This window comes from Elephantulus edwardii, unplaced genomic scaffold, assembly GCF_000299155.1.
Source record: "Elephantulus edwardii isolate Elephantulus edwardi_28Jun2011 unplaced genomic scaffold, EleEdw1.0 scaffold00111, whole genome shotgun sequence".
NCBI classification, from domain to species: Eukaryota; Metazoa; Chordata; class Mammalia; order Macroscelidea; family Macroscelididae; genus Elephantulus; species Elephantulus edwardii.
In genome coordinates, this window is record NW_006399861.1 from 4,729,013 (window position 1) to 4,746,563 (window position 17,551).

At 37.2% G+C, this 17,551-nt stretch overlaps 1 protein-coding gene across 1 annotated transcript in view; it reads right to left on the bottom strand.

Annotated features, from left to right (window-relative positions):
* ME1 (malic enzyme 1, NADP(+)-dependent, cytosolic) overlaps window positions 1-17,551 on the bottom strand; it is a 212,837-nt gene that overhangs the window by 153,639 nt on the left and 41,647 nt on the right. The window contains exon 3 of the mRNA XM_006892123.1: window positions 15,807-15,956. Coding sequence (XP_006892185.1) covers window positions 15,807-15,956 — 150 coding nt within the window. The remainder of the gene's footprint in view (window positions 1-15,806; window positions 15,957-17,551) is intronic.

Genomic DNA, 17,551 nt, shown 5'->3' on the forward strand with positions numbered 1-17,551 from the left:
CATCCTTGAAAAAAAGACCTTATGCTTGGAAAAATAGAGGTTATGTGAAAAAGAAGAAGATTCTCAGCGAGATAGACAAAGCAACTCTAAGAATGACTGCTATGAGAATAAACAGGTCTGTCCTGGAAAGGGTGAAACCAGGCTGCTCCTGGGAAGCAAGGATTCTGAAGCTCTGTCTCACATACTTTGGCCATGTTGCAAGGAGGGACCAATCCTTGGAAAGGGACTTCATACTTTGAAAAGTGAAGGGACAACACAAGAGAAGAAGATCGTAAATTAGATGTATTAATGCAGTGGATGGGGTAATGAGGGTAGGTGTGTCAGAGATGATGAAATTGGCTCAGAATATAGCAGGGTTCACCTTAGTCTGGAGACTAAGTACTCAGTACTCTGGAGAGGTCCCTGACAGCAGATTTTCCCAATGCAATTCATCTTTTGATTTCCTGACTGCTGGAACCAAGAGTGCTGACTGTATAGTGACGCAAGATCAAACTGTTAAAAATCTCAGTCTTTTGACAGTTTACTGACAAGCGGCCCAGTGGTGAGAATCTTGTTTGTTTTCTTGAGGTTGAGCTTCAATCCATATTGAAGGCTGCAGTCTTTGATCAAAACAAAATATGGATCCTGTCTAGACCAATACTTTAATTGTTAATATAAACTTAAAAAAATTTAAAAGATCTATTATGATTAAGCTCCTCTGGAAAGCATTATATAAATTACTCACACACAAGCACACTATTATCTCAGAGACTAATCTTACTGAGCAAATATAAGATGTAATTTTAACTTAAAAAATCAGAACACTTTCAGTGAAAGAGAAAGGGATTAAGAAAGTAAGAAAGCTTTATGCTGGAGTGGAACATCTTTGAACAACTCAGAGAAAAAACATACTCAGACTAATACAGGAAGATTCAACATTTATCTAGGACTAAGAAAACAAAGAATCCATTGCTGACGAGTTGGTTGTGACTCACGCTGATACTGTAAGGTAGAGCAGTACTGCCCCAGAGGTCTCTAAACAGTAATCCGCATGGATTTAGACTGCCCTATCTTTCTCACAAGGAAGGGATGTGATGACTTCAACTGCTGGGCTTCCAGTTTGCAGACAAGCACTTAATCACTGCAAAACCAGAGCTACCATAAGAGGGTCACAAGGTAGGAAACACAAATTCTTACCCCATCTCAGGTAATTGCTACCTCAGTGATACTAAGCAGATTAAAACCAGCAACTCTCATAACTTTGTTATGATCCACCCAGTTAAATAACTTTGTATAGTCAATAAAGTACAAACAGACAGTCTTCTGCTATTATCTTCTCTTAGCCAGGAACCATTTGACAGCAGCATGTTATCCCTGGTGCCATTGATCTCTTCTGAATCCAGCTTGAACTTCTTTCTGGTGGCTCTCTATCTATGTACCATTTTAGCCAGTTTTTTAACGATCTTCAGCAGTAATTATACTGTTTGATAATTTACACATGCTATTGGATCGCCTTTCTTGGGAATGGGGATAAGTATGGATCTCTTCCAGTCAGACGTCCAGCCAGCTGTCTTCCAAATTTTCCAGCATAGACTGGTGAGTGAGTACATGGAGGGCCACATCTATTAGTTGAAACATGTCAGCTGGTATCCCATCAGTGTAGTTTGAACCTCTTCCTTTCTTAACATTGGCTCTTGGTCACATGGTATTTCCTGAAATATTTCAGTATAGGCCATCTTTTGGGTATAATGATTCTGTGTATTCTTTCCATCTTCTTTTGATGCTTCCTGGATCATTCAAGATTTTGCACATAGCACCTCTCAGTTTTGCAACTCAAGGCTAGAAATTGTTCAAGCGAGTTCTTCCCTTTTTATTCTCCAATTCTACATGTCTGCATAGTCTATTGTAATAGTTTGCTTTGTCTTCTCTAAGTACCCTTTGAACTCTTCAGTTCTTTTACTTCAACATTTCTTCTGTTTGCTCTGGCTTCTCAGTGCTCTAGTACAATTTTCAGGGTTTCTCCCGACATTAATTGTTTTTTCTTTCTCCTCTGTCTTTGTAGAGACCTTTTGCTCCCTTCATGGATGATATCCATGATGTCATCCCACAATTCAACTGGTCTTTGATCACTGGTATTCAGTGCTTCAAATCTATTTTGAAGGTGAATTATAAATTCAGGTGGGATCAACTCAAGATCATATTTTGGTTCTCAAAACAAGTTACAGCTAACATCGAGAAGAATAGGAATTCCAGGACACTTAATTGTGCTCAGGAGAAATCTATACCTAGACAAAGAAGCTGCTCTATGACCAGAGCAAAAGTAACACCAAATGGTTTAAAATTAAGAAAGATGTGAATCAGGGTTGGATCCTCTCTCTGTTCCTATTCAATATGTATATGCTGAGGAAATTTTTCAAGAAGCTGGACTATGATGTAGAATGTAGCATCAGGATCAGAGAAAGACTCATCAAAACCTGCGTTAAGCAAATGACACAACCTCAAAATCAATATAACAAAGATTCTCGCCACTGGACTGATAATAATAGAGGGACAAAACACTGAAACAGTCAACAACTTCTTCTCATTTGGATACACAATCAACATTCTTGGTACCAGCAGTCAGGAGATCAGCAGCTATACTGCACTGGGAAAGTTTGCAGTCATGAATCTCCAAATTATTGAGGAGCAATGATGTCAGTTTGAGGATTAAGGTGTGTCTGATTCAGGCCATGGTCTTTTCAATCACTTGCTATACAACTGAGAGCTGGATAATGAATAAGGATGTCAGAAGAATAACTGATGTTTGTGAGTTTTGGTGCTAGAGAAAAGTACGGAACATTCCATGGGTGGTCAAAAGAATAAACAAATAGGTCTTGGAAAAAGTGCAACCAGAGTGTACAGATGATAGAGGTTTGTCTCACATACTTTGGGCATGTTAATAGGAGAGGATTTTTCTTGGAGAGCGATACAAAGCTTGAAAAGGCAGAGGGTCAGCAAAGGAGAAGATCCTCAACCAGGTGGATTGACACAGTAACTGCTGTAATTGGGCTCTAGTGTGCCAGGAAGTGTGAGAATGGCACAGGATAGCACAGATCTGTCATTCATAAGATCCCTCTGGGTCATACTCAATAGCACCTAATAGTAACAACAATATGAACACACAAGTACCAGAGAACCAGTTCCCACTTAGCGATCCCATGTATAAAAGAACTCAGTGTTGCTTGATCCTGCAACAATTTCTGCTGTGTTGACATCCATAGGGCTCTATGGACTCTGAGAGTTTCTCTTTTATGCTGACTTTCCACGTTTCTAAGAATGACATCCTTCTCCAGGCATTGACCCTTCCTGATAATATGTTCACAGAATATGGGATTCTAGTACTTCTTCCAAGACAGATTTGTTTGTTCTTTAGTACAGAGTATAAGAGCAGTATTCTTTACCAACCTCACAATTCAAAGGCATAAATTAGTCCATGTTCCTTATGCACTGTCCAACTTTAACATGTATATGAAGCGAATGAGAATATTCTGGCTTGGGTCAGGTATGCCTTATTTAATCTTTAAAGTAACATTCTTGCTCTTTAGCACTTTTTTTTCTTTCTCTTTAACACTTTCTATTTTTTCCCCCTTTAGCATTTTAAAGAGGTTCTTGCTCTTTACAGTAGATTTGATGCATACTTTTATTGGCTGCTATTTCCATGGGTGTTGATTGTGTAAAATGAAATAACGGGCAAAGTCAGTCTGTCCTCTATTTAATATGATGTTACCTACTGATCCAGTTGAGATAATTTTTGTTTTCTTGCTGTTGAGATGCAATCTATATTGAAGGATTGTAGAAGATAGTCTTGGATTTTTCCCAGCAAAAACGTCAAGCCTCTTCCCTTTCAGAGAGCAACACATAAATGAACAGACTGTTATTTTGATTGCTAGAATCCAAAGTCTTTTTCATGATAGCAAAGACTGGGAAGAATGAATCGAATCCCAAGGTAATAATGAAGTCAGCGAACATATGGCATTTATTTGGCCCACTGTCAATAAAAATTAACTTCTTCCATTAGAGAATTAATCTACTTACACATTTCTGCTTTTAAAATAAATGACCTCATTTCACAGTGAAAATGTTTTCTTTCACAAAGTAACAATTTTTATAAAACATAATACCAGCCAAATGATGTATGTCTCTCATTTAGCCACCAATCTTATTAAGTGAAAGACTTATATTGTTTAAAGAGAAATGTATTTATTTACAAAGAAATAGAATGTACTAGATTCCATTATTTCTTTTAAATGGATAATTACATAGTTGGAATTCTTTTGGGGAGCTCTGGTGGTATAATCTTACAGGGAGCTGCACTGTTCATCTAAATGTCTCCCGTCTCTTGTGGTTTGAATCACAGGAGAAAGATGGACAATCTCCTTCCATATAACCCAAGAGGGTCAGTTATGAGTCAGTTTTGAGTCAATGGCAATAAGCTGAAGATGAGGATTTTATGATCCTTCCTATAACAAATGTAAATATTCTAAAATATATAATATACAGTATTGAGCTAAAATTCACAATTTTATTTATATCTTTGATTTAAAGAGCAAAGATTGACACTGTACAGACACAAAAACCCAAGGAGCTCTGGTGGCCTAGCAGTGAGAAATTGCACAGCAATCCCCACCTGTTGGAATCCACCAGCTGCTCAGCAGGAGAAAGACAGGCCATCTCCTCCCGTGTGATTTACTGCCCTGAAAACCTGTGGAGGCTCAGCTATCTATTAGTTGGTCCTGATTCAGTGGCACACAACCACCACCTATGGGTTGGCAGAGGTGGTTCAAATTCACCAGCTGTTCTATGAAAGAAAGATGGGCAATCTTCTGCGATTTACAGTCTCTGAAAATCCACTGGAGAGTCAGCTATGAGTTCATTCTGACTCAAAGGCAATGAGTCTAATAGTATAGGCATAAAACCAGGAACCCCAGTGGTGAAGTGCCAGGTTTTGTGTGGTCTGGTTTTGATTTTTTTAAAAATGTATTTTAATGAAAGTTTAGAGACTTTGGATTCGCAGTCATTCACTGTTGCATTTCCTCCCTGTCCAACCCTCCCTGCAAATTAACTTTTCTCTTTGAAAAGTAAAAAATTATTTCATTGTTATTTAAACCCTGACCCCAAGTCCACTCCACTATGCTACCTTGGTTCTGGACTCCTTTCATACAATAATATCTGATCATATTTCCCTTTTAAACAATTGTCTCCTTCATCTGTTTCAGTTCAGTATATATTATTTATCCCATCTTCCTCAGTCTCCCCTCAACCCCTCTGTCAGTCCTCTTGTATAACAGTGGCATTATGCCGTATTTGTCTTTTTGTGACTGAGATATTTCACTCAGCATAGTGTCTTCCAGGGTCACTCATTTTTTGTAATATTTCATGAGTTCCATGTTTTTCAATGCCGCATGGTATTCCATGATATGAATATACCAGAGCTTCTCTATCCATTTGGTTTTTGATGGGCTCTGGAGTTGTTTCCAATTCTTTGCTATTGTGAACAAAGCCGAAATAAACATAGATGTGCATGTATGTTTGGGTGGCAGTTATGATTTCTTTAGGGTTTATTCCCAGCAGTGGAATTGCTGGGTCAAATGGAGAAAGCGCCATATAGCCTTCCATAGTGGTTGCACCATTTTACACTCCCACCAACAGTGAATAAGGGTCCAGTTTCTCCGCAACCTTGCCAGCATTTGTTGTTTGCTGTTCTGTTAAATTTTGCTATTCTTACTGGGGTGAGATGGTATCTCAGAGTTGTTTTGATTTGTATCTCTCTTAGACCTGGAGAAGTGGAAGAATATTCCTTGCTCATGGATAGGAAGACTCAATGCTGTGAAAATGACAATACTTAAAAGGCAACTTACACATTCAATGCAATCCCAATACAAATACCAATTCCATTTTTCAACGACATGGAAAAGGCTATCTCCAATTTCATTTGGAATGAAAAGAGGCTCCGAATAAGCAAAGCGCTCCTTAAAAAGAGAAACAAGGTGGGAGGCATCTCACTCCCTGATTCAAATCCTACTACATTGCTGTAGTTTTTTATTTTTGAGGTATAAAAACAGAAGCCCTGGTGAAATAGTGAGTTCTGAGTTAGACTGCTAATTTAAAGGTTAGAAATTTTAATCTATGGAAGAAAGGGTAGGGTAGTATGCCATAAAGATTTACAGTCTCTGAAACCAGCTAGGAGGTCATGAGTTGCAATTAACTAAACAGCATTTGTTGTTGTTGTTGCTGTTGTTGTTGTTGTCCAAACTGACTCCAGCATGTTTTCAGAGGCAGATAATCAGAGTGGAGGAGATTGCCCACTCGTCTCCCACTGAGTAGGAGATGGATTTTGAAGGTATATAATTCCTGTTCCTATTTGTTAAGGAAACTGATGAAAAGAAACCTTTGGATTTTTTAGAAACATTCTTAGGAAAGGAAAATAAAAGTAAATTCTAACTTTTCTCTTTCTGCTCCTCTACTCAGAGTAGTGAACATATTGTGGACCACCAAGTAAACAAACAGGTCTGTCCTTGAGAGCGTGAAACCAAGTTACTCCTTGAAGGCAAGAATTATGAGGCTCCAGCTGATATACTTTGGACAGGATGCCAGGAAGAACTAGTCCTCAGAGAAGGATATCACTGGATGTCCTTGGAACGGAAGAGGGTCAGTGCAAGACAGAAAGACCCTGGATGAGATAGACTGGTCTGTAACTTGAGTAATGGGGGTAGGCATTTACAAGACAGTGAGAATGACCCAGGATAAGGCAAAGTTCAGAACTATGTACATAGGGTCACTGAGAGTTGTAGGCGACTCCATGTCACATAATAAACAACAACTGACTAGGTGGCAGAAAGGTTCCCCTTCCTTCAAAGTAAATTTTTTCCTAGTAATTTCTAAATTAACTAAACTGAAATTAAGCTAGGGGAAACACATGAAAATAAAAAGGTTTAGAAGCACAAGCAGAAAACAAATATTGCAGAAAAAAAGTACAAAAAAATTAAAATTTTAAAAACCTAAATCAAAAGGATATAGTTATTTCAAATTAGAAAGTTTAGTTTTTTAAATTTATTAGATTACAGGAATATTGCACTGAAAACAAGTCCAAGATACAACTATGTGGACTGATAAGTGTTAGTGAGTATATTTAGAGGATGGTGAGATAGTTGTGTTTAAAATTATTCTGTTCAAAACCCATTCTTTTTAATAATTCTTAAAATAGTGTTAAAAGCTGTAACTAAAAAGCTTTCCAAGTTAGAAAGCAGCATTACTTGAAGTGATGTGTGAGTTAGTTATGCTTTAGGAGATATTTCAGATCCCTGAATTTATTAATTAACCAATTAAATATCCAATATTAGGAGACAGTTTAGATCTCTGGATTTATTTAATTATCTAATTATGCTTGAAGGACAGAGGGTCAGTGAAGGATCGGAAGTCCTTGGATGAGATGGAATGATGCAATGATTGTGGCAATGCGGGCAGGTGTGTCAGAGATGGTGCATTGGCTAGAACAGAACTAAGTTCAGAGCTGTGGTTCACAGGGTCGCTATGAGTTATAGTTGACTTGACGGCATATAACAACAACCTTATCTATAATAATTTTATCAATGAACTTCTACTCACTCAAATAATTATAATGATGAATAAAGAAGTATTTCCATGCTACACAATATACTTTCACAAAAAAATTCTGTGTAGTAACGTCCACCCTCTGCTATTCATTCTATACCCTGAGGCTATACCATGCAAGTATACAATTACTTCGACATTAATATCTTCCAAACAATTAGAGACTTGACTCTATTCCTTTCAAGTCTTTCTTTCAGGCTAACTAGTCTCATTTTTTCCAACTCTTTCTCATATATCGGGTTTTTGATTACTGTCAATGCTGTGATCTCTGAATATACACCCAAGTTTGTTAACATCTCTTTAAAAACATGCTATCCAAAAATAAAACAATATTCCAGATGTGGTCTGGGTAAATGCACAAGATTCTGTAAAAACTATTACCTCTTCTTTAAAAGAACTTACATTTTCAGTAGTTAAAAATGTATTTAAAATCCTTAAAATGATAAGCTTTTCTTAAAGATGGGAAAAACAAAATTCCCAAATTGATGCATTTCACAAATACTATGTCAGATAAAACTTGGCATTTTTTCTTCAATTTCCATATGCTATGTATACACTTAAATCAGAACACCTGGATATACCACACAGATTGCAGCAAAGTTATTCTTGGATCTTAAACTTAAATTTCCATTCACGTTTTCCACATTGAAAGTTCCTAGATTAATACAGAGGCTGGTTGAACGTTACTTTATACTTCTTACAGTCTTTTACAGTAAAAGATACGTTTCACAGTCTTGCTGAAAAAAAGATTTATATGTCTATGAGTAAATTTAGACAACCCTTGGATTTTGATGTGAAGAGTCAATGCTTGGATCATGTGTACATTTTTTTCCATTTTCCAAATTTTTCCTACTTAAGGAATGTTTAAGAGAGAAGACAGTATGGAATTTTAAACTAATTCAAAGAACATGCTGGATTTCCAGCACTTATGGTACAGGAGAGAATCCCTGTTGGCATGGCAGGGTGAGTGTTGAGCTGAGAATTGAAATTGATTCAAACCTCTACACGTTCTGCTAGAGAAAGATAAGGCACTCTGTTCCTGTAAAGATTTAGGACCTCAAACCCCTATGGGGCAGCTGTATCATAGGGTCTGTCTCATAGGGTTGCTAGGAGATTATGGCTCAGGGACCTCTGGTGGCTTAGGGATAAGGAGCTTCATTGCCAATGAAAAGGTTCAAATCCACCAGCCACTTTGCAGAAGAAAGATAGGCAATCTCCTCCTATACAATTTACTGCCTTTGAAAACCCTCTGGAGGATCAGCTATGGGCCATCCCCTCCCAACAGTAAACAACATGAGATGATAGCAGTGGGTGAGGTATAGAATATTCTACTTCACACTCATCTAGCACAAAACACTTTCATAAATACAACATTTATTCTATTTTAAAAAGCAATTTTAATTAATTGGTTTAAAAAATCATCAGCACCTACATCTCCATTAAAACTAATTACCTATAACTAAAACCAAAATAAATATAAGTTGAGTTAATTATAAAAAGATGCAGATTAAGTCAGTGATTCTATGACTGCATCTAAATTCACTTATATCTTTGAAAGAGAATTCCACAATGCAGTTCTCCTTTCAGATTTTAATAAGATTGATGTAAACATTGAGTCTATTTCAAGGAAATAAGATAAATAAAAAGAAAAAGAATATTTTGGAATAAGTATCAATCAGAATTGAAGGTTTATTATTGGAGGTATAGGGTTAAACACTTATTCATGTCGAACATAAAAGTGACTCCTTTTCTGAAAGCACTGTCATATTAGTTACTCCCAATACAAATTGCTTGATTGTGAGAGAATGCCTAGGTTTGAGGAAAATTATCATGCAGTAAAAATAAATAATAAAAAATGTTCAAAAGAGAAAGGAAAAGGGGTGAGGGTGGGGAAAGAGAAAGGCAGGAAATAACTGGGATAGCAGAGGTTGGCATGAAGGAATAGGAAAGAGTCAATGGGGACTGAAAAGATGTGCTAATAATAAGCTTATTGTTGTTGTGTATTGTCGAGTCAGAACGAACCTACAGCCGACACTCCAGCTGGTTTTGAGAGGCAGATAATCACAAGAGAGGAGACTGCCCATCCTTCTCCTGTGGAGCAGCTGGTGGCCTTTAGGATTGCAGTGCAGTTTCTTGCCAGTAGGCCACCAGAGCTCATAATAATCATAGATCAATAGTAATTAGTATATAAAATTCAATATATTTGAATGTATGCATAAAACATAATGTACATTATTGAAACACAATATAAGTAAACCAAAATATACATGCATAAAATACAATGACTATGAATTATTGCAAACAAACCATTCAAAATATTAAAAGGAAAATTTATAAACAAACACAGGGCTATGAATAAAACATATTCTCTAATTTTCAAAAGTCACCTAAATACTATCAAATATTCAAATATGGTTTAGGTGTTTGTAAAAAAAATGAGTGGGTCACTGAATAAAGAGTAGTAGTTTATGAACTGTTACATTTTTAAAGTTTATTGTATACATTTAGATAAAATTTTACTTTCTCACACTTTGATTCCTCAGTGAGTCTAATTTCTTTTAAAACTATTATCAAGTTATCTGTTGAAATAATATGCTTCTTAAAGCTCATTCATTGTGCCAATGAATCAGAATTTACTCACACCTGACCCTCCAGTGGGTTTTCAGAGCCTTTAAACTGCATCTGAGAAGACTGTCCTTCTTAAGTGCCACTAATGCATTCAAACTGTCACCATGAAGTTAACAGCATGACTCCCTACGGATGAAGTCACTGTTCAAATAATACGTTTAAATAGTACCAGAACTGAAGAACTTTTTCATTTTTTCTATATAAGGGAAAGAACAGAGTCATATTAAATTTCTAGTTCTATAAGTCAAAAGGAATTGGCAGACACAGAAGAATTTAATGAAACAACATATGAGCAAGAGTCTATGGTGATGAAGGAAGAAGTTCAAGCTGCTTTGAAGGAAATGGCAAAAAATAAAAGCCCAAGAATAGATGGTTTACCAATTGACATATTTCAACTATTGCTGCCCTAGATGTGCTCACCAAGCGGTGACAAGAAATCTGGAGGACAACCACTTGGCCAACTCACTGGAAGAGATCTATATTTGTTCCTATCCCAAAGAAGGGTGACCCAACAGAGTGTGGAAATCATAGAACAATATCATTGATATCACATGCAAGCAAGATTCTGCAGAAAATTATCCAAGAACGTCTGGAACAGCACACCAACAGAGAACTGCCAGAAGTCCAGGCTTGGTTTAGAAGGGTTCATGGTAGTAAGGATAATGTAGCTAATGTTAGATGGATCTTGGCTGAAAGTAGGGAATACCAGAGGAATGTTTACCTGTGTTTCATTGACTATGCAAGGGCATTTGACTGGGTAGATCACAACAAACTGTGGCTGACTCTGAGAAGAATAGGAATCCCAAAACACTTGATTGTGCTAATGCGAAACCTATACTTGGACCAGGGGGCAGTCGTCAGGACAGAGCAAGGAATCACTGCATGATTCAAAATTGGGAAGGATATATGTGAGGGATGTGTCCTATCTTCATACCTTCTTAACCTCTATGTAGAACAGATTATCCAAGAAGCTGGGCTGTATGAGGAGAAATGTGGCCTCAGGATTGGTGGAAGATTCATCAATAATCTGCGTTATGCAGATGACACAACCCCGCTTGCTGAAACTGAGGAGGACTTGAAGTGCTTGTTGCAGAGAGTCCAGGACTGCGGGCTTCAATATGGATTGAGGCTCGATATCAAGAAGACAAAGATTCTCACCACTGGACCAATTGGCAACATCAGGATGGATGGTGAAGAGATTGAGATTGTTAGCAGCTTTAGTTTGCCTGGCTCCACAGTCAACACTCTTGGCACCAGCAGCCAGGAAATTAAGATGTATTGCGATGGAAAAGTCTGCTATTAGGGACCTCTCCAGAGTATTGAAGAACAATGGTGTTACTCTGGAGACTAAGGTGTGCCTGATACAGGCCATGGCCTTTGCAATCACGTGCTATGCATCACAGAGCTAGACAATGACTAGGGATGATAGAAGGAGAATTGATGTCTTTGAGCTGTGGTGCTGGAGAAGTGTAATGAATATATTATGGCCTGCTCAGAAAACTAATAGGTTCATCCTGGAAAGGTTAAACTGGGCTGCTACCTGGAGGCAAGGATTCTGACTCTTCATCTGACATACTATGGAAATGTTCCAAGGAGGGACCAGTCCTTGGAAAGGGATGTCATGCTTGGGAGGCTGGAGGGACAGTGCATGAGAGGAATATCCTTGATGAGATGGATTGATTCAGTGACAGGAGTAGTGGCGGTGGGTGTGTCGGAGACAGTGAGATTGGCACTGGACAGAGCAGGGTTTAGGGCTGTTGTTCATAGGGTCATTATGAGTCGCAGGGACTCGACGACACCTAACAATAACAAATTTGTATAAAGTAGCAAACTACACCTATTAATTGAACACTAACCAGGTTCTAAAAATAAATAGTATTAAAAAAAAGAATAATTCATAAAATACAATCCCTTCTCTCTAGAAGTTTACAATATGTTGTTATTGTTAGGAGCAAATTCATACTTGTCCTAAGAACAACAAAAACAGATCAATATCGATGCAGCAATGTCCTGCCCTACAATCCCTACACATTCCTGCCCTACAATCCCTACACATTCAAGCCCATTGTTTCAGCATCCCTGGATCGATCTATCTCACTGAAGGATTTCCTCTCTTTTCCTAACCCTCAGTTTTGCCTAGCATGTTATCTTTTTCGAAGATATGGCCCCTCCTGACCACATCTGTGTGGTAGTAAATAAGTAGTAGTAAAATACCAACAGAAAAGACAAAGAATATTTTGATAGACTATCATAAATAGTAGATAAAAACTCAAAAGCAAGGGAGATGGCTCTTGAAAGTGCAGTGAAAATTGTAGTAGATAGAAATATTTTCCCAGATTATGTAAATCAGAGTTAGGTGTTCTGTATCTGCAACTTCAATTTGTGAAAACTTTTCCTTAAAAAATATTTTGACAGAGTATCAGTAACTTAAGTAACTCTGGAAGTTCAGCCTTATATAAAAATAGAGAATTGTCTCAGCTTCCAGAATTCAGAGTTCAATGTACAGATTAACTACAATTATGCGTAGCTGACATAAACAGATTCCACTACCAAATACTGGAAATTCTCAAGAGCTAAAAAGTTATGGGCACACAGTAGCAAGATGATCTATGCACACCCAACCACATTCTTTAAAGTGATTATGCATGACATCTTGAAAAATTCACAAACATTTTGGTGCCAAATAGAAAAGAAATTTTACATAAAACCAATAAATGACTATTTCAGCATCATATCCTTATGGGGGGGACTGGGAAGTATTTATATAAGATTATAGTTTAGATATATTCAGATTTTACTGCCATATTAAAAATGAAAAAGAAGTATTTAACCATAAAAGTTATCATTAAGATATTAATTTAAAAGTATGAAATCAAAAGACATACTTGTTTATAACTTTAATGAATTCAGTACTTAAAGTAATATTATTACCTTTAGTATCAACTTAACTATGTTTTTAATTGCCACCACTAAATCCACACAAATAAGAAGTATATAATATCCTATTCACCCTCCTACTTGACATTGACAGCCTCTGAAACCCACTGCAGGGGTCACCTATAAGTCAGGTCAGACTCGCCAGCACACTGCAACAACATTTACCATCAGTTCTGACTAGCTAGTAGTGAGAGAGTGAGTTACCTGAAAGATTAGAAAAATCAATGGATAGCTGATTCTCTAGTGGGGTTTTGGACACTGTAAATCATATGGGAGGAGAATGCCCATCTTCCTCCCAAGGAGCCACTGGTGGATTCAAACCACCAGACAGATGTGTCCTTTGGGTTAACAACACAGCTTTCTAAGGATTGTTGATCAGAGCTTCCTCCATCTCTCATTAAGTTTAGTATAAAAACCTGCTACCCAGATTTCAGATTCCTTTTTGCTCATTTATACTCTATTCCTAGATTATAAATTACTAGAGTGTTTTTAACAAAAATTTCAAAAATACTATGCAGATCACACCATGCCACCATTAAGACCTTCCAGTTAACGATAAAAACCCAAGTTCTTCAAAATATTCTCTAAGAAACTCTAGGATTTGCATAGTCCCTTCACCACTGTACCTTTGTAACCTCCTCTAGGATACCAGTCAGAATTGCAGGTCGTTTCAAACGGCCAAAGAGTTGCTACTTCGAGGTCAGCAGTGTGATTTCCTGAGGACTATGCCTCCAGCATTCCTCACAAAGCTACATCCCAAAAGGGTTGTTAATCTCTAATTCAAGAGCTATATTTAGCACCAACATTTCAACATTAGGTTTTGTTGTTGCCATTGTTCAAGAACATGTTTTAACTGTTCTCTGTTTCAAAGAATATTCTAAAATAACATCATGAATAAAATAAAGTGACTAGGCTGCTTCTTGGAGGCAAGGATTCTAAAGCTTCATCTGACATACTTTGGACATGTTGCAAGGAGGGACCAGTTCTTGGAGAGGGATGTCACGCTTGGGAGAGTGGAAGGACAGTGCAAGAGAGGAAGACCTCGATGAGATGGATTGATTCAGTGACTGGGGTAATGGGCTTAGGTGTATCAGAGACAATAAGATTGGCACAGGGTAGAGCAGGGTTTAGGGCTGTTGTACATAGGGTTGCTATGAGTCACAGTGACTCAATGGCACATAACAACAACACCAACAACATAGGTTAAGAAAAATTTTACTCTATCATCTAGTGACTTAATGAATAAAGAGTTGCACTGTCAACTCAAAGGATAATGGTTCAAATCCATCATCTGCTTTGTGGGCGAAGGATGGGCAGAAGAATAGACTCTGAACATCTGCTGGCAATTCAGCTGTGAGTCAGTTCTGATACCATGGCAATAATGAGTTGCTATTGAGCTGATGCATTTTTAAGGGCTCTGGTGCTGTTAGGCTGCTAACCTGAAGTCTAATAGCTCCAATCCACCAGGCTCTTTGGAGAAAGATGTGGTAGACCACTCACACAAAAATTTACAGTCGCAGAAACAATGTGGGTAGCTCTACTTTATAATCAATTAGAAGGCAGTAGGTTTTTTATTTTTATTTATTTATTTGGATTTCAATTTATTCATTGTTGCACTTTTCTCCCTGCCCACCCTTCCCCCAGATAGCTATTCTCTTCGAAAAGTAAAAGAAAAATTCTTTCATTGTTATACTATCCCTCCCCCCAAATCCACTCCACTATGCAGCCTTCGTTCTTGACTCCTGTCATGACAATAATACCTTATCACATATCCCCTTTAAACAGTTTTCTCCCTCATCTGTTTCAATGCAGTATACATTATTTATCCCATCTTTCTCAGTCTCCCTCCAACCCCGATGTCAGTCCCGTTTTACAACAGTGGCCCTATGCAGTATTTGTCTTTTTGTGACTGAGATATTTCACTCAGCATAATGTCCTCCAGGGTCACCCATTTTGTATAATATTGCATGAGTTCCTTGTTTTCCAATGCAGTGTGCTATTCCCTTGTGTGAATATACCAAAGCTTCTCTATCCATTCATTTTTTGATGGGCACTTAGGTTATTTCTAACTCTTTGCTATTGTGAACAAAGCCATGATAAACATGGGTGTGCAGGCAGTAAAATTTTTGGTGAGGTTTTTGTACTTTTAAAGAGTGACCTAGTGGGCAATCTCCTTTTGTGAGATTTACAGGCTCTGAAAACTCACTAAGGGTAAGCGAGGAATCAGTTCCAACTTGAGGGCACACAAGAATTACTTCACTTCAGGAAAGCATTAAAAAGAGCTACTTCAGATAATGTAATCACAGCTTTAAATTAAGAAAACAGTACTCTCATTTTCATTAAAATGTGGGTTTTTTAACTTTTAACATGTATAGATAATGGTAATAACTACAAAAAGTTTAGTATGTTCAATTATTTCTTTCTTTCAACACAATAAATTCACTGTCAAAAAAGGGACAGAAAGAAATGTTACCATGATCTATCTTTATATCAAGTTTGATTCCATTATCTTTCCAAGTTTCAATGTCACTCAATGTTTTTTCAATTACTAAAGAAATTTTACCAAAAAAAGACAGGACAGTAAGTTTTATTTCAAATAAACATTTACATACCTTGGTTTCCGAAATGCTAAACTATATTGTTGACAAGCCAGACCTACAGTTGGAGTATAAACAATTGGCATGAATTTCTCAATGTCAGACATCAGTACTCTATAGAAGAGCTTTTCATTTCTGTCTTGAAGATCCATTAAGAGAAGATATCTGTGGAAATTGGACATAATTAGACCAATATTTCAACTAAGTCATTGTAAAAATCTTATTTCAGTAGTATTTTAAGTCTTACTGAAATTTATGCTTTAAAAATAAAATCTACATTTCAAACAAGTAGAATGTGTTTTTTCACATTACATAGAAAACATCTGCTAAAAATATATTCTTAAACATTTTAAAGAGTGAAGAATCATAAATTTAAGTCACTGTCACTCAAAACTTAAAAGTACTGCTAAAATAACACAAATTTAATACTTGAAAAGGCCTTATCCCTTTTTTGCAAAAAAGCAATGTAAAATTACTAAAGATACACTTTTACCATTAAGGTCCTTAAGTGACTAGAAAGATGTCATCCTTTAACCAATAATGCTGAATGATGTAAGGATAAATTTAAATATATAATGTATATATAATTTCCCTTGATGCAAATGAAAGGGTGAGTCTTTCTTTTTCTTAGAACTCAGAACATTAATTTTTAGAAATCTTTGTATTTTTTTTCTTCTTCTGTAAGTTTCTGACCATTCTTTTACAAAGTAGGAATATTTCTTTAAGGCCTATGTAGCCATCTCTTTTAAATGGACTGCTTATGGGAGAGTGGCATATCCTCTTTGGAACATGGAAGCTCAGCATTGGAAACTCTCCTGGATACTGTCCTATGATTCTCTTCTTTAGACTGCTCCTAATTGTTGTGTCATTTACCACAAAGCTGCAATGGTATGATGCTTTCCAGGAGATCTGTGTGGGACTTCTAGCCAGTTCATTCCAGTTTGATCACTTGCCGAGACCACCTGAGATATACTAAATTATAATTTATAATTACGTAAGACACCTAGGTGATTCTTATAGATCCCCAGATTCTTATGTCAACAAAGGCATCATTTGGTGACTGTCTTGAACTGGAAATTCAGATTCAGTATATCTGGGGTGAAAATGAAAATTATCAGCCAGATGGAGGATGTAAAATTGCAATAAACCAGTGAATCCCTAGTTGTATGAGTCATTCCAAAGAATCGTAGAGCCCAAGGAGCCAGAAGATTACAAGTGAGTGAGGTGTAAACTCCAAAGCTAACTACGGTGGCGTTCTGAACGAGTAGAAGGAACCTGAATGTGTAGCCAACCGGTCAAAAGTGAAAGAGTCCTGAACTGCCAAGTGTTTAGGTGGCATCTGAGATCTGGAACACTGTAGGCACCTGAGGAAGTCCACGCTTTCTCTAGTGAGAGATGACTCGCTCTGGGCAGTCAGGGCTAAAGGAAAGGCAGCTACAAGTGGAACCACTTACACAAAGACAGGGGAATGTGACTGTTATCGTTGTACAAACATGGAAAGTTGATACTAAATAAAGTAACTGAGTTAGCAAACTGAAAAAGTGTATGTTAGCCAACAATGCATTGAAAGTCTCATTAAAAATAATTTTGACCTATTTTGCTTGGTCTATAGGGTTGTTGAAGTATTTTGGCTAACAGATGCTGCCCTGGATGTGCTCACCAAATTGTGCCAAGAAATCTGGAGAACAACCACCTGGCCAACTGACTGGAAGAGATCTATATTTGTACCCATTCCAAAGAAAGGTGACCCAACTGAGTGT